At 35.4% G+C, this 18,878-nt stretch overlaps 1 protein-coding gene across 1 annotated transcript in view; it reads right to left on the reverse strand.

The window, feature by feature from the left end:
• Positions 1-1,154: 1,154 nt before the first annotated feature.
• Positions 1,155-18,878, reverse strand: part of gsk3bb (glycogen synthase kinase 3 beta, genome duplicate b) — an 834,817-nt gene continuing 817,093 nt past the window's right edge. Inside the window, exons 9-12 of the mRNA XM_073945266.1 lie at positions 3,864-4,052; positions 3,436-3,593; positions 2,839-2,934; positions 1,155-2,102 (exon numbers count right to left, since the gene is read on the reverse strand). Of these exons, the coding sequence (XP_073801367.1) occupies positions 4,047-4,052 (6 nt within the window). The 3' untranslated portion in view covers positions 1,155-2,102; positions 2,839-2,934; positions 3,436-3,593; positions 3,864-4,046. The remainder of the gene's footprint in view (positions 2,103-2,838; positions 2,935-3,435; positions 3,594-3,863; positions 4,053-18,878) is intronic.

The following is an 18,878-nucleotide window of genomic DNA, read 5'->3' on the forward strand; positions in this document are numbered from 1 at the left end:
GAAAGGGCCGTCATCGCAGCTTGCACTTATGGTTTATATGCTGTATGATGTCCTCCACCATTCAGAGGAATTTGTGGGTACGAGAGAGATCTCAGGTCTGGTGGGAGCAAATTGTGGCGACTGACCACTTTCATGCTCTGTGTTTCCTCTGATGTTGTTTACCGCATCGGCATCTCCACACACGCTTTTCTTTCAGTCATTAAACCGCGGAGAAGCACCACATTGTCGCAAGTTTCAAGAGTTCACACTTAGCTGATGATTTATAAAAGCTTGTTTGGCATGCTGTCCCAGGAGAGAGTCCTGAGCTCAAGGGCTTCTCGAGCCCGAGGCTTCCTCCCGTTGGCAGAGTGAGAGAGGAGCCTGAGCTCGGTGGATCTCAGAACTCCCCTGCTGCGGTAGCTAAGGGAACACAAGGGGTTAAACAAAAGCTTGATTGTTATGTATGTTGAATGTCTTTGGATGGTGGGAGGAAACCGGAGAACCCGGGGAAAACCCACACTGTAAAAAAAAAAAGTTGAGTAAACTTAAAATAATTAGGCAACCTATCACACATAGCTTTTTGAGTTAACTCAACAAACAGGGTTTGAAGACCAGTGAACTCAAAATATTTTGTTGAATTCTTTAGTTCTCTGAACAAAAAGTATCATGTTCACCCAACAAGATATTTTTGTTTGCTGAACAAAAAATATCATGTTCAACCAACAGGATATTTTTGTTTGCTGAACAAAAAATATCATGTTCATTCAACAAGACATTTTGTTTGCTGAACAAAAAATATCATGTTAACCCAACAAGACATTTTTGTTTGCTGAACAAAAAATATCATGTTCAACCAACAGGATATTTTTGTTTGCTGAACCAAAAATATCATGTTCAACCAACAGGATATTTTTGTTTGCTGAACAAAAAATGTCATGTTCACCCAACAAGATATTTTTGTTTGCTGAACAAATATTATCATGTTTACTCAACAAGATCTTTTGTTTGCTGAACAAAAATTTTCACGTTTATTCAACAAGATCTTTTGTTTACTGAACAAAAATGATTATGTTTACCCAACAAGATTTTTTTAGTTTACTGAACAAAATAAAACAAACTGATTCATTATGCATTTACTATTAATTTTTAGGATTCAAATTAAATACACAAGAATAGTCAATTCACTTTTTTTTATTTTTAACTGTGTTCAAATCACAATCCAAAACATTTGCATACAAAATCAGCATTTGACATTAGCCGTGTTCAGCATTGGGCTAGTTTGTACACAACTAGTACTGAATGTTTCCAGATTTGAAAAGATTGTACACTGCCTCAACATAAAATAACTGGCAACCTTACTAAAACCAAGCTATTAGTGTGTCTAAACATTCAAACCAGGTGAATATACAATCATCTAATCAGAGTAAACCCTAAAAGCCACTCCATTCATACAGTCTTTAAAGTGTACTGCACTTTTGTCAACAAAGTACATAAAGTCCAAAAACAGACCTCAAAACATTGAAACAGTGGCACATTAGGAAGTGGTCATGGGTCAGTTGCCGTTACTGTGTGGAGTTTGAATGTTCTCCCTGCGTTCACGTGGGTTTCCTTTGGGTTCTCCAGTATCCCCCACAGTCCAAAGACGTGTGGCACAGGTGAATTGGGTAGGCTAAAATTGCCCGTAGTGTATGTGTGAATGAGTGTGTATGGATGTTTTCCAGAGATGGGTTGCAGCCGGAAGGGCATACGCTGCGTAAAACAAGTTCATTGCGCTGTGGCGACCCCAGATTAATAAAGGGACTAAGCCGAAAAGAAAATGAATGAATGAATGAACTGAACTCTCGCAGATCATGTGCCACCAACCTCCATAAAACATGCTGAATCACTTAAAAAGTATATTTGAGTTCTTTTGGGTGTTCCATATTCAGTCTATACAAGAGGCTGAACAAGTAAGCGAAGGCTGCAGGCAGATGTGTGATATCCTGAAGTACTATGGCCTCCTCCAAGATTTTAGCGAGGTTCATCACATATTGCAGGGATGCAGAAGTGCCATTATCATCTTCCACCACAGTGAAGATTCCAATCCTTTAATCTCTGGTGCTGTGGTCTTCAGGGTCCGTGTCCTTATAGGAGATTAAGTAATGGGAAAATTAATTGATGTGTAATATTAATTACTACTTATTAATGTTATTACTATTATGCAAAGAAAATAAAAACATGTAATACTTTCGTACATACAAACAGTAACACTTTGAATAGTCTATAATATATAATAATTGAACAATATATTGACAACTTTTTAATATTTAGCAATTTTTTAAACTTTTATTTTACATAAAATTGCAAAGATTTACTTTTATTTGATACAGTTTCAATTGTGAAAGTTGTTTATTGTCCTGTTTAGAATATAACTGAGCCTTTAATTGTCATTCATAAGGGATTTATAAAGCATAAATAGTCCTCACTTTAGATTAGGTCACAACTGGATGAAGTTAAGCTCATAAAGCATATACTAACATACAAAGTAACTATTATTACATACCTTAATATTAGGATATTTAAATGTTAATTTGAATAGTTTATTAATCGTGTACTTAAGCATTCTGAATGATCTTAAAAACACCAACTATTCTTAAATAACTGGTTTGTAAATAATGCAATACTTAAATTAGTAATACAAATGAATCATTAAAGTTAAAAAAAATACAATCATTGAGCACTTCATGTAGAGTTATGCTTAACAGAAAATAAATTAACTATTCGCTAATACTAAATAAATTATTTATAGCGTGCAGCTATTAAAAGTGTTACCAAGCAGACTAATAAATGTAGAATAGGGTATGAAAATGGGTAACTTACCAGACATATCTTGAGAAAGCAAGCAGAATTTTTACGAAGAAAAATTGGCAATCCCTCAAGAGCTGCTCTTTCTCGATCGGTGACAATATCAGTGACCTAAAGGAAAGTCATTTACAAAGGGTGTTTTACAATCTTATTGTTTTGTAAGTAAAAATGTACTTAGTACATTTAAATGAGCATAGTATTTTATTCATGCTGTTGAAAAAACACATGGCTTTATTTTTAAAAAAGAATTTTGTGGTTTTCATACAATGGAATTTGATAATGGTTGTGTTGGCAAATTTAGAAAAATGTTTAGTTTCATGTGACAATTACTTTGAGTTAAAAACTACAGCTATTATTTTCTATTTTCCTCTTTGAATGTATTCATTTGAAATGGTCACTCAAAACAAGTGAAACATCTGTTATTTATCTTACTTCCATCTCACAATCAAAACACAACTTAATTAAAATTAATGCAAAAGGGCTGGACAATTAAATTGTTGCAATTACGTTTTATTAGACTGTATTGCCTGAGCATGAAATTCTTGACAGGACAAAATATGTTGCACATGTTAAAAGACAGGTGTATAAGAAAAAAAAAATCTTAATGAGTACCTGCTCATCCATCTTGTTTAAAGTTGTATCCATCTCTGGACCCATTGAATCCCTTCTTTTCTGTAGAGTTTCAGGAGAGGTGCTGTATATTTATCAAGTCACTCGATTAACTGTCTCAGGAGATCTACATTACAGATCTGAGAAAACTCTGTGCAGATCTACAATATACAAAAAAAAACATACATATTAATTTTTACACATAATATATATATATATATATATATATATATATATATATATATATATATATATATATATATATATATATATATATATATATATATATATGTAAATGTAAATATTTAAATGTTCAAATGCTGAATACAGATGTATTTTGAATTACCTATAATAATAATGTTGTTTGTTATTTTTAGCATTATCATTACTACCTTGAATGAAACCAAAGCAATTGCAATATAGTGACTTACCTCTTCCTTAAAGTCCAGGTTATCTCTGTCTAATTTCTTCCTGGCTAAATCTCAACAACTTCTTTTGGGCAAAGAGAAAAGGTTTCTTGCATCTGCTGGTGAATGACCGTCAAATTTCACTGATGATAACAAGTCTCACCTCCTCAAGGAAATCTTGCATTGAATTATGTCATTGTCAATATTTCAGTCCTTTTGAGCAAAAAGAAAGAAAAATATATATTTAGCCCTTTATATTTTTTATGTAAATAAAAGCTAGCTGACTGTTAAAGCAAGTTGGTCTGAATATGATAGACATTTAGTCGAGCTAACAAATCAAGCAATGAATTACATGAAAATCACACGATTTTCACACAAATTACACAGTTAAACACGTCACCGTTTGTTCCACTGGCTCTGGTTCGAAGGGAAAAAAGGTTATGATGTGCGCAATGCTGACAGCAATCTAGATAAACAGGACATAATGTTATATTTGACTTGGATACCTGATCTGGTATGTTATATGATACTCATTGTATTAATCGTGAGTTATTAAAGCAAATGACTCGATTGAAATCGCTATTTGTTTCAAATACATTCACTCTAAACTTTTATTGATGTAAATAGCCAAAACCAAGTGCACGAAACAAGTAACTCACGGCTAAATTATAACAAATAGTTCCGTATTAGGATACACGCGCACATCAAAGCCAACATATCAAATAATATAACGTTAGATGACAACAAAAAAAGACATACATACCTATGATTTAGCAGAAACGTCGTTGGCCTGCTCTTAACTAGGGATGGCTGACGTGAAACTGATGTTTTGACACAGTGTCGAGATCCCGAAGCGCAAGTGTTTCGAATCACTGCACCGAAGCATGATCCGAAGCACCCAAGTCACGTGACTAAAGTGTTTCAAAACACCTAGTCACGTGACTAAAGCGATTCAAAGCATCGATCAGCTTAGAAACGTTTCGAGACCTGGTGAATCCTAATTTGACTGCCAAGGTCTCCAAATTATCTCTGTCTCAAATGGCTTAGAGCACTGTGGGTTTGCTTAATGATTTTATGCTTTGCATGATGTTTTGGGTTCGAATCCCGACTTCGAAATCATGGTTTTATGTATTTTAATCATGTTTCTGTTTTGTGTAGCCTAAATAGGATACAGCTACAGTTACGCCATCAATTTAGCATCATTTTTGTAACACTGTAAAACAATAATAAATATTTTTACAGTATGGTTGGGTTTAGGGTTTGGGTAGACATTAATAAAATACAATAAATGGGAAATTTAATGAATAATATAAATAATTCTTGATAACTTCAGGCCACCGTTTTTGATCTAGCAACAACCCTGTTTTAAGACAAAAACAAGACATATTTATTCACAAATTGTTTATTCGGATATCAGACCAATGTTGAAACAAAACGATACAAGAGCAAAGCATTACCAACTGGTATTAAAGCATTTTAAAACAACTGCTACTGACTGGCTTCGTAACCTACTACTCCTACATGGATGTCTGACACCTTAACCACTGTACTATGTTACTTGAAGGATACCACTTTCACAAAGTGGGATTTAATCCCTCAATTTGTTCATTCGTTCTTAGCTGAAGCTGTTTCAGTGCAATATATATAAAAAATGACCACTAAATGTCACTGTAGAGTGAGGTTTCGAAACGTTTCGAAGCTTCGACACATTTGCTTCGACTGTTTCAGTGTTTCACGAAGCCTCGCTTTGCCCACCACTACTCTTAACCGCTCTATCACGGTCTCTCACATCATTAATACACTGGTAAAATAGATCGGGCAGTCAGATGGGTAGCACATCGCACAAAAACATGTATACAATTATATACAATCGATTATGAAAACGATTGACACGTAGCTCCGCAGAAAGAAAGATGGTTCGTTTTGTCGCGCGCACGTGACAGGTACCCCCTGCAGTGAGCTATGGAAGTAAATTGCGCATGCGCCAGAAGCTTATAAGGCGCATGCGCCAACAAGAAGGGCACGCATCAACGCAAAACTAAGAATTTTGTATTAGTTCAACGAAATATTTTAAGTTTTTCACATTGAAGCACCATATTTGTTGAACAAACTAACTATTATTTGTCAGCATTTCAAATGAAAATATTTAAATTCAGTTAACTTATTAATCTTTGTTCAGAGGAATTTTTGAAAGTTGGCGTTTTTACAGTGCACGCGAACATGAGGAGAACATACAAACTCCTCACAGAAACACCCTGGTCCTGTGGAACCAGGGCTGGCAGTGTTCTTGCTGTGGGGCTCACAGTGCTAACCACTGGGCCGCCGTGCCGCCCAATCAGAGGTAAAGGAGGAGAATAGGGGAGGAGGGGAGTTTCTTCCAAACGAAGATAAAGTGACCTGAAAACTGTGGCTATTTATAGTAGCTTACTGCTCATATGATTGGAAGATAGTGATTAGCAAATGCGAGACCGGCCGTGATAAATCATAAGCACGTGATCCTCTCAAAATTAGTTTATGAATAAACTTCACTTAATGATGTACAGAACGGAATGCCTCAAATCCGATCAGCCTGTTTACATGGCAGTCGCATTGTCACATATCCGATCTTTATCTGATTTATTTCCACATATGAAGGAGGCCGGAAACCGATCTCTGAATATGCGAATGCATGAGTTTTTTTCGTGTTTACACGGTCATAGAACAGATCCGTTCTGTGTCATATATGAGCAAAAAATCGGAATTGGGTCACATTTAACTGACAGTGTAAAGGGGGCCTTTGACTCCAGAGGATTGATTGAATAATAATATATAATAAAATATCTGTAAGTATTTTGAATTACCCAAAAGCATGTTGTGTACAAGATTCCAACATCTAGAGCCCTATCTTACACGGCTTTGGTTACAGCAAATCACAGATCTCATTTTTGCAAATGCATTCGTGCCCATTCATGGGCCCATGGGCATGCTGGTCTGAAAAGGAGGTGTGTTAAGGTACATAACTGGTGCGTTGCTATTTTGAGGCAACTGAAGTAGACCATGTCATTGACCAACTAAAAGCTGGTTCAAAGTCAAGGGCGCAGGATTTTTATTTGTTATTTAAAGTGCTATGCACTATTCTGTGTGGATCTAAAACATGAGTTGTATTATACTAGCGTTTTGTAATTTTTAAAGATCTTTTAATCAAAAAGATGTTTTAAAATGGTCACATCAGAGAATAATACAAAATATTTCTATTTCAAATAAGTGTAATTCTTTTACGTTTTTATAAATTAAAGGATATTTAAAAATGTCTATTCTAAATAGGGCTGGGTGATATAATAATATACATATCAACAATAATGTTCCAAATCATTAGGTATAGATAATTGTTGACATTTAACTTTTTTATGAACTTAAAAAATAACAGTTGAATTTATTTAACCATTGTACTTTTATTTAGCTACCTCGCCAAATTATTAATACAAACAATAAAAATTATTTTATTTAGCAAACATAAAATACAAATTGAACATATCTCCTTTTGTATATTATTATATTCAGTTAAAAAATCTCTTAAAGAATTGTCTGGTTCTGTTAGACAATTAGAATTCATTGGTTTTCTTTTCGACTTAGTCCCTTTATTAATCAGGGGTCGCCACAGCAAAATTAACCACCATTTTTTAACCGCCAGCTTACCTTTTTTAATTCACCTGTGCCGCATGTCTTTGGACTTTGGGGAAAACCGGAGCACCCGGAAGAAACCCACGAGAACATAAGGAGAAAGTACGAACTCCATACAGAAATGCCAACTGACCCAGCTGGGGCTCGAACCAGTGATCTTCTTGCTGTGAGGCAATCGTGTTACCAACTGAACCACCCTGACGCCACAATAATAATTATTCATAAATAAAATGTGTAATATTAATCTTAGTGATTGATTTTTCAACGGGCTACTGTATTCACACCTGGTATTACATAAAAGTTACAGTAAAACATCTCATGTTAGCTTACCTATCAACCCTTCTGTTTTTCTCGGGATTCTACCGTATTTTACAATTCTTTCCTGCTATTATCCCATAAAGATATTTTCCCATAATTCTCCCATATGTTTAATCTTTCTATGAAGGGTGGCAATAAACACAAAAGAGCCGATCCTCTTTATACACAACCCATACCGCCGAACCACCAGGGGATGCCCTTTGCACTTATATGTGAATCTGTTCTGTGCTTTCATTTTATTTAGGCATGAATGCACTTTAAAATGAATATAAAAACAGCAGGATTCCCTCATTCCTTTTAATTACAGACAACATTTCCCCCTTAATTACTTCATAATAGCTATTGAATGTAGTACGCTAAACTGATTGCTAATTTATTTGCAGCTTTTTCTAATGTATACTATTTATACTACAGGGGATATGCCTTATTTTCACATTCCAATGTTGACAGGTATGCGTTAGTCTCGATGCATGTTAGCAGCAGGTGTAAACAGTCTTCTATTAGCATTTGATATTTTTCTACGTTACAAAATAGCTTAAATAAAAAAAATATATAGGTTGTGTATATCTAAATGCTAATGTTGCAGCTTTAAATATTTAAAAATCACAGTCTGAATCGACGAGATGACATTTGCAGCTGATGTCTTGTGTGTCAACCCAATTACACCCCTGTCTGGATATGTATCTAAATATATTAAACATTCATGCTTCTGTAAACACAAACACTGCACTTAGCTTACTTAGCCTTTGTTGCTGGAGAGGCTAAAATTTGTGCTAGTGCTGGAAAACCGAGGTCTCTCTCTCGTTCTCTTTCTCTCTTTGGTTTTGCTGATGTGAAACAGGTCTTTCTGGCATTCCTCCTACAACATTAATTAATACTCCTGCTCGTGATGGATCGCTCCCGCTTTAGCCCATTCATCACTTCCTGTACGAGGCTACGACTCAAAGCTAGCACAGTCCAGCTACGTTCTCTCTCTCCAGCCTGACAAACACTTTCATTTTTGGGGTGTGATATTTCTGTAAGATGGCAAACAGAAAGAGAGAAGGAGATGTTCTTAGCATATTTAATCCAAGTGGTCTTAATAATGAAGGTGCATTTATTAATTAATTTACAAAGCAATGAATATGGTACTATCAGTTGTTTTAGTGCTTTTTATAATTATAGAAATATGTTAAAGGGATGGTTCACTCAATGAAAATCATGTCATCATTTGCTCACCCTTTACTTATTTCAGACCTTTACAGGTCACTTTATTCTGTTTAACGCAAAAGAAGATACTTTTAACAATGCTGGAAAAACCTGTAACCATTGACTTCAGTAGTATTTGTTTTTGTGGAAGTGAATGGTGACAGGTTTTTGGCTTTCTTCTTAATATCTTCTTAAAAAAACAGTTTGGCTGCTTATTGGTCAGTTCGAAGCATGGCAACAACACAGTTGGGTTTCATTGGTGCTATTTGTTTGGTGTTGACTTGGTGTGCCCTGGCCTTTAGAATTGTAACTGTGAAAGCATCTTCAATCCTTGTTTTGTCATGGTATTCTTTATCAATTTATCTAAATAGACCCTGTCATACACCTGGCACAATATGGTGCAAGACATGCTTGACGCGATTTGTTGCTATTTTTCAGACCAGCGCAACTCTAATTATTACATTTTGTGCCATGTTGCTTAAATAGCAAATCCATTTGCACCACTTTGTGTACTCATGGGTGTCTAATAAGGAGGTGTGTTGAGGCGCATTGTTGGCACGTTGCTATTTTCAGGGACTGAAATAAACTGCACCACTGACCAACTGAAAACTGATCTGAAGTCCAGCACAGAACTTATTAATTATACGCCTATGTGGGTTCAAACGCTGACACATAGCTTAAAACACACAAGAGGTTAAGAACTACTCAAATATCTTTACATTTGAAAAAATTCTAATGAAATAAAATGTTACAACAATTATTTTCTACATAAATATAAAAAAAAACACTACCTCCATGCCTTCTTCTTCTCAGCTGGGCTTTTTTCAGTTTATTCGTAATAATTTGCATTTGTATGTGTTATTTATATTAGCAGTATTATTCATTTTATGCATATTTATATTTGTTTTAATAAAAACAAGTATAGATTTGTCCAACTGTCGGGTTTCGGAGACGTCTCCATCACTATAGGGCAAAAGAATAGCACGTATGTTTGGATAGCCTATAACTAGGCCCACACAGAATCTGCACTAACAGTAATAATATTGACTAATATGAAAATGTTCATCTGATTTATGTACAATGCAGTTTGTACGGTAATATGTTCTGTCTTTTAGTAGATGTAGTATATGAGAGACTTGCTTTGTTTACCAAATAAAGTGGATATAATTGGATTAGCATTTTAAACATTAAATAAAAGTTTAAAAGATATCTATTTTTTATTTTACATATTAAGGTTTTAGTTATGATACTCTCAAAATAATTCTGCCGAAATGTGCAGACTTTTTACTAAAAAATGTCCACAGATTCCGTCTGGCCCTACCTGTAACTCACACATTATACACTGGGCCACACTTTGTTATTATTGTTTATTTATCCATTTAGTGGTAATTAGAATTGAATTTAGAAATAGTTTTAAAACAAATTGTTGCATCTAACAAACAAAATTAAAAAGTAGGCTAATGGATGTCTGCAGTGGGGTGACTTTCCACCGTTTTCTGCAGATAGTCTGTTTAACTGCTTTCTTGCTAGTGAAGCATTCAGTTTTTCCACTCACAAAGTCACCATGTAAATAGCACACGTGACATGGGGTACCACAACCGACTCTTAAAGGGAATGGGAGATGAATTTCTGATTGGTTTAATGCATGTTATGCTCAAAACACATCCATAACTCATTAGGATAATTAACACAGTGCTTTTGTGCCATGCACTTTAGACTTTGTGCTTAGATCGATAAAATAGAGCCCTATATATTTGTGCTTGTTAGATTAAAAAGTGTGTCATGCAAATGTGGTCTGTAGTAGCCTACTACTTTTGGGAATCCATTCCTGGAAGAAATGATCAAAAATACATATAAATTAATGAGAACAAATGCTAAAGTCTGATCATGTTTGGTACAAATGATCTTAAACTTGTATTTAATTTTAGTGGTGCTCTATTTCAATGGACTTTGTATATGGTTGCCATGACAACTCTACACAGTGTTGGCTCTCTGATGTCATGAAAGCGAATGAATATGTTAAAAAAATTGAAATAAAATTTTTTAAAACTCAATCAATAATTGCAGTTAAAGTAAAAACTAGAGTTAAGAAACGTAGACACTTTTGTGGATATTTGTGGTTTGTCTTTAATCTGTGGTTAAGTAACTTAATAGTAAAACAAAAGTATTTTATCACATTACATTTCAGAGACTGTGATTTTGCAATACAACCAGTTAAATTTAAATGACAGTAACTAGTACTGTATAATATGTTACAGTACATTTTAGAAGTAACTTTTCCAACAAATGGTGCACCGTTTGGATATGTTCATATCTGGAATAAAACATACAAAATAATCTTTATTAATTTTGACAATTAGAAATCATATAATATAATTCAAAATTCTTAAATTGAGACAGTAGTATTTCAATGGAACCGTTTAAATTCATATGACAGTAATTGGTACTGTATAATGTGTAGATTTTGGAAGTTGCTTTCCAATTTTTCCACATTTGGGAAAAAAAAATACAATATTAATCTTGATTAATTTTAGGATTAGAATTAGTTTTCCACCACTGGGTTTCTCCCTGTTGTTTGAGCCTATTATTTATTTGCTTCTGACTCTTCTGATTTATTAATCTGCTTCTAAATGTGAGAAATATGCTAGCATGCCAGTGTCGGATTTCCCTTATTGCAAAAGACACCCAAGTGTCTGTCCATCTCTTGGGCTTTTTATATGTGGCTCCTTAAACTCAACAAACCTTGGGGAAAATGAAGCTCGGCACTTTAATTACAGGCCAGGAAAGGCTCCGCTAATGATTAGCTGTTAGCACTGACACCCTAATATAGATCTCTCTCTCTCCTCAGAGACTGGGAAGGTGATGTATGGTCCGCTCAGTTCGTAGAGACCTGCACCTGCCAGCCCAAAACACAGCTAACGTAAATTAATATGCAGAGACGGCAGTCACTGCAGGCTCTCTTTTCTCTCGCTAGTCTGGATAACGGGGTGTGTCGCTGGTGAGCTTCAGCAAGATGAAACATTTTATTGAGGTGTGCGATGATTTAGGGGCCGCCGGGGCCTGACGAGCTCTAATGTTACGCTTTTGGAGAGGAGAATGAGCCAAGGCTTTTTTTTTTTTTTCTCTCCTTTTTTGGGACACAAAGAGAATGGAGTTTTGTGTTTGAAGGGTTGGTCTGATGTTTATGAGAGTTTTAGATATGTTTTATTTAGTTAAATTAAAAGACGTCCTCCCCAACAAATAACAAACTAACAAATAAACACATACATGCATACATACATGACCAACCTGATATCACCAAGTAGGACATACATACATACATACATACATGCACACATACATACATACATACATACATACATACATACATACATACATACACACACACACACATACATACATACATACATACATACATACATGCACACATACATACATACATACATACATACATACATACATACATACATACATACATACATACATATATACATACATACATACATATTTACACACACATACACACACATACATACATACATACACACACACACACACACACACACACACACACACACACACACACACATACTGTACATACATACATACATACATGCATACATACATACATACATGCACACATACATACATGCATACATACATGCACACATACATACATACATGCACACATACATGCACACATACATATATGCACACATACATGCATGCATACATACATACATACATACATACATACATATTTACACACGCACACACATACATACATACATACATATTTACACACGCACACACATACATACATACATACATACATACATACATACATACATACATACATACATACATGCACACACACACACATACATACATACATACACACACACACATACTGTACATACATACATACATATTTACATACAGACATACATAATCTATAACACAAGATGCAGTGGTGTGGTAGGTAGTGCTGTCGCCTCACAGCAAGAAGGTCGCTGGTTCGAGCCTCGACTGGGTCAGTTGGCGTACCTGTGTGGAGTTTGCATGTTCTCCCTGCGTTCCTGTGGGTTTCCTCTGGGTGCTCCGGTTTCCCCACAGTCCAAAGACATGCGGTACAGGTGAATTGGGTAGGCTAAATTGTCCGTAGTGTATGAGTGTGTGAATGAATGTGTATGGATGTTTTCCAGGGATGGGTTGCAGCAGGAAGTGCATCTGCTGCATAAAGATAAGTTGGCGGTTCAATCCGCTGTGGTGAACCTGGATTAATGAAGGGACTAAGCCGAAAAGAAAATGAATGAATGAATGAATAAAGGAATAACTTAATTGCTCTAGTTAATACAACTTAACATTTTTCAGCCACCACAACCTAATTTGTCTAGTACTCGCAACTTATTTTTTTCTAGCTACTACAACTTACTTTTTATAGTTCTCATAATCTCTGGGATTTGTCAAAGGCGACATGGTGGCGCAGTAGGTAGTGCTGTAGCATCACAGCAAGAAGGTCTCTGGTTCGAGCCTCGGCTAGGACAGTTGACATTTCTGTGTGGAGTTTGCATGTTCTCTCCACGTTCATGTGGGTTTCACCCGGGTGCTCCGGTTTCCCCTACAGTCCAAAGACATGTGAATTGGGTAGGCTATTGTCCATAATGTATGTGTGTGAATGAGTGTGTATGGATGTTTCCCATTATGGATGGGCATCCGCTGCGTTAACATGTGCTGGATAAGTTGGCAGTTCATTAAGCTGTGGCGACCCTGTATAAATAAAAGGACTAAGCCGAAAAGAAAACGAATGAATGGGTTTTGTCTGTCTTATTTTTATTTAATGCTTTTTCTCTGTTCTTATGTTGTTCCAACCTACATTTCAACTTATTTTCATCATATCTTCTCACCTCGTTTTACCCCGACTAAGAACATTTTACAAGAGAGTAGCTTTATTTTTTATAATTTACTGTGTGTTATTTTTATTTTGCTGTTGTTGTTCTGTTTAAATTTAATAAGAGCCAGGTCCCATCTGCCATGTTCAGTGTGCCGCTGCTTTAAAGCGCCATGCTAACGCTACTCAAAGACCGACTCTCTGCTAAGCTTCAAACCAAAGAACAGTCACTGAAAATAAAAACCCACCGCCGCCGCTCGTCCACGTACAGCTCATTTTTTCATCATCATCGTTTGTAGTTTTCATATTGCCGCTGCGCCTTTGGAGGCCTTCCATGCCATCGGATTGATTTCTCTTTGAGACAGATAATTACTCTCTCCGTTTGGCAAAGGAAATGTGTAAATAGCTTTGCGAGTCCCACCCCGGAGACGATGTGTCTTTGCGTGCCTTCCATCTGCCAGAGCTCAGGGGTAACTGAGAACAACATTTAAAACATTACAAGCTATTATACAAGCCCTGCTCCCCTAGAATTACAGCTATCGTCTTTATGGAAATAAATTAATTAATAAATAAATAACCTGGAAGTGCAGCGTGGAGTTGAGCTGCACGGCAGGTGTGGGATTACAGTTATGGCATAAATAACAAACACTTCATTATTGGCTGGAATGAGAACATGGCTCTTAATGAGCACTTGCTTTCATCATTAATTGTTTTGTGGTGAACATTCGATGTGTAGAAATGGCCAGTTGTGTTGCTGCAGGCGACGTTCTCACTGGCCAATGACGTGTGTGTCTGTATGAGTTTGCACATATGTGTGTGTTTGTGTGTTTACTTGTTTGTTAGCTTGCATGTACTGTATGTATGTTTGCGTGTGTTTGTTTGTGGGTGTTTTTTATCTGCATCTGTGTGTGTGTGTGTGTGTCAGTGATTTTGTGTTTGTTTGTGTTAGTTAGGTAGTTAGCTTATTTATATATTCCATATTTTACACCACAACGTTGCCCAAAGTGCTAAACACAATCAATAGTAAAAATAAAATCTACGTCACATACATAACAATTAAAGCATTAGGCAAACCCCTCAACATTTACAAGGCTCAAATACTAAGGAACAAAGATGGAGTTTCAAACGCTTTTGAAAAACAGATAGAGTTGAAGCATGTCTGATGTGGGGTGGAATCCCGTTCCAGAGTTTTGAGTTGTGTTGTGTATCTGTGTGTGTGTGTGTGTGAGTATGCATGTTTGTTTGGGTGTGTCTTTGTTTGTTTGTGTGTTTGTTTATGTGTGTATGTGTGTGTGTGTGTGTTGGAGTGTGTTTATTTTTGTGTGCATGTGTTGTGTATCTGTGTGTTTGTGTGTACGTTTTTTTGAGTGTGTCTTTGTTTGGGTGTTTGTTTATGTATGTGTGTTGATTGTGTGTGTGTGTTTTTTATGTGTTTTTTGTTTGTTTGTGTGTGTTTGTTTACATGTTGTCTATATTTTTGTGTGTGTGTGTGTGTGTGTTTTCTTATGTCTTGATTGTGTAATGATGACTGACTTTATCAGGATCAAAACTGCATAATTCTGGATTTTAAATGTGGCATGAAGCATTTATTTAGTTTCTGTGTGGAGTTTGCATGTTCTCCCTGCATTCGTGTGGGTTTCCTCCGGGTGGTCCGGTTTCCCCCACAGTCCAAAGACATGTGGTACAGGTGCATTGGGTAGGCTAAATTGTGCATAGTGTATGAGTGTGAATGGATGTTTCACAGAGATGGGTAGCGGCTGGAAGGGCATCCGCTGCGTAAAAACATGCTGGATGAGTTGGCGGTTCATTCTGCTGTGGCGAACCCAGATTAATAAAGGGACTAAGCCGAAAAGAAAATGAATGAATGAATGAAAATGATTAATTGAATTCAATTTAACCCAATGTTTGGGTTGGTTCATATTTTACCCAATTTGGGTTTAAATAGCCTGCTATTTTATAGAATGTAGAAATACATATACTTCTAGCCCCTTCTAGAACTTTAGAATTATTGATACTGTAACATATTTATTTTTTTAGTGTTTTTGTTTAGCCCCTGTTGGTCCTGAACTCTGCTTTACTCTGGAGTTTGACACTCTGTTCATTAATGAGTATCCCTGAAACAAGTCTAGTTGCCAGACAGGTGGTTGAACCAACCCGCCAAGCTGGTTCAGAACTGATCTGCCAGCTGGTCTCCATGCCTGACTAGCTGTAGAGCCCAATACCCTGCTCTCAAATTGTCAAAACAGACCAGTCTAACCTCTGGCTAGTTGGAGATTTCTTTCCTGCAGCTTTTAGAGTATGTAGAGGGAGAGCTGATGCAAGACTTGGCCGACAGACCTAGAAATCTTGCCAGTCAGAAGATGTGGAGCTAACCAAATGAATGAATGAAGGGACACTCAGGGTTTAAACGCTAATTTTCCTGTTTTTTGTGAATCTTTCTATTCTTGTGTAATATCCAATTTCCAAGCCTATTTCAGACTGAATAAAAATGATGTTTGCTGTTTGTTCAAATGACTTATTTAAAATGAGTAGTATACAATACATTTCTTAAGATTTGTTTGTTTATTTATTTATTTATTTTTTTTTTTTTTTTTGGGGGGGGGGGGGGGTATAGGGTGGCTATTTTAATAGATTACTTTACTTAAATCTGTAAAATCTAATAAGTTAACTTAACTCTTCCATGCTATGCTAACACAAATTGATTGTGTGGAATGCAGGACTTTTTTACAGTGCACCAGTCACTTATCATTAACAGTATTTAATACTATAAACAAGGATTAAAATTCATTAATTAGAATAATTAACCCATTTGTTTTGGAGTGCTGCACATTATTCTGTCATTATTTCTGCATTTGTTTAATGTATGCAATGTTCTTTGAGCAAGTCATGTTTGATTTAGGATGGATTATTTACACAGTGCTTTAAATTCTGCATATATATATATATATATATATATATATATATATATATATATATATATATATATATATATATATATATATATATATATATATATATATATATATATGTATATATATATATATATATATATTTATTGAGTCATCATAGCTTGCATAGATTAAACCCTCCTAACAAATTAACTGCAATATTTTTTTTAACACATATATATATTATAACGATATAGAGGTGGACAGTAGTGTCGCTACAACTAGTGACACTACTAGCTTAACTACATTTCTTAGTAGCGTGGCGGTAGTGTCGCTACTTTCTAAATCAAATAGCTTTTCAGTAGCGAAGCTATTTTATCAGTCAAGTAGCTCAGTAGCATCCACAAAAGCTACTCTTGCCGATCGCGGATCAATAAGTGACGGCACCGACATTCACGGAGCTGTGAGGCCGGTGTCTAGACAATGAGAGTAAATCCATATGATGGCAAGAATGAGAAATTATTCTTTCTGTTTTACGGTGTGTGGCAACAAAGTTATTGGTGCGTTATTGGCATCTCTAATTAGCGATGTTGCCAACTGAAACTTGCTTGATGGAAAGATGACTGAGGGAGAGGAGTTATTTCTGAAGCAGGATTCCTCATGTCCAAACCTCAAGAAGTACGTTAAGTTGGAATAACTTAATTTTTAATGCTTTGCTAAAAAAAAAAAAAAAAAATTATATATATATATATATATATATATATATATATATATATACACACACACACACACACACACACACACACACACACACACACACACACACACACACACACATATATATATATATATATATATATATATATATATATATATATATATATATATATATATATATATATATATATATATATATATATTTATATAATATACGCCCACATAGAGCTCCAAACAGAAGAGTAAACAACTCACTACCGTTTTACAAATATTATGTTGGACAACATAATGTGCTTTTGAGGCTTTTTTTAGGCAAGAATGTAGTTGTTTAGATTGCAAATATGCAGTTCATATATAAGGATAAAGTCTATTTTAAATATTTATCATTTCGGCAATAAAATATTAAACATTCAGCGTGTCAACAGCCATCAGCATGCTTGGCATTGATGGTTTACCACCACAAGATAGCACCAGCAATCTCTCTCTTTTCTATGTTGTAGTGCTGTATTTATACCATAGTAATCTGCTAGTGCTAGCTTTTCTTTAACTTTTTTATGGTTAATTATTTTGATATCCAGATTGCAACAGAAATATTGAGAAATCTCTGTAGACTGATGGCATTTCATGCCGTTCAGCCTTATGATCTTAGAATGTGAGCAAAATCACTTGTTCTGTGATCACTTTAGAAATTAAGCAAGTGAATCATACAAACACTTGCTCTAAAGTGACGTTGGTGAATGAGCAACAGTTTTTACTGTTCTGACATCAGTTGCAGATGTGAATGAATGACAGAAGAAAGTAGTTTGTCAAGCAAAAGGGTTTTTGAGACTCTCTATGTTTGATTTTCCTTTTATATACAGAATTATGCCGTCAAACTGTTGTATAAATGCGATATGACACTCAAAGCAGTGCAATACGGCTGCATATCGTCACTGGTGAGGCACTAATGCACTTAGTACTGACATATAGCCTTTTCGCACTGCTACCCGTGAGATATTGCTAATATATATGTATATCCATGAATTAATATATTAATCATAAATTAATATGCTAATGTATGCATGTTTAATCACAATTGTGGTATTTCTTAAAAATTACACTATTCTTCGTCTTTTCCTCCAACTCCTCTTTCACTTCCCCATCCTCCCTCATGATGTTCCTGACTGCAAAAAAATCACATCTATTTTTGAACACTACATTTTGCAAGTTTGGATTTCTTCCTCTCCCTCATGACCTGCAAAAATATCATATTTTTACATATTACATTTTGCAGGCTTTCTCCTCTTACGACATTCCAAATCTATAAAACAGATATGGAAAATCTGCTTTTCTGTTCTCTCAAAAAAAAAAAAAAAAAAAAAAAAAAGATTGTTTATC

Source organism: Danio rerio, chromosome 1 (genome assembly GCF_049306965.1).
Source record: "Danio rerio strain Tuebingen ecotype United States chromosome 1, GRCz12tu, whole genome shotgun sequence".
NCBI classification, from domain to species: Eukaryota; Metazoa; Chordata; class Actinopteri; order Cypriniformes; family Danionidae; genus Danio; species Danio rerio.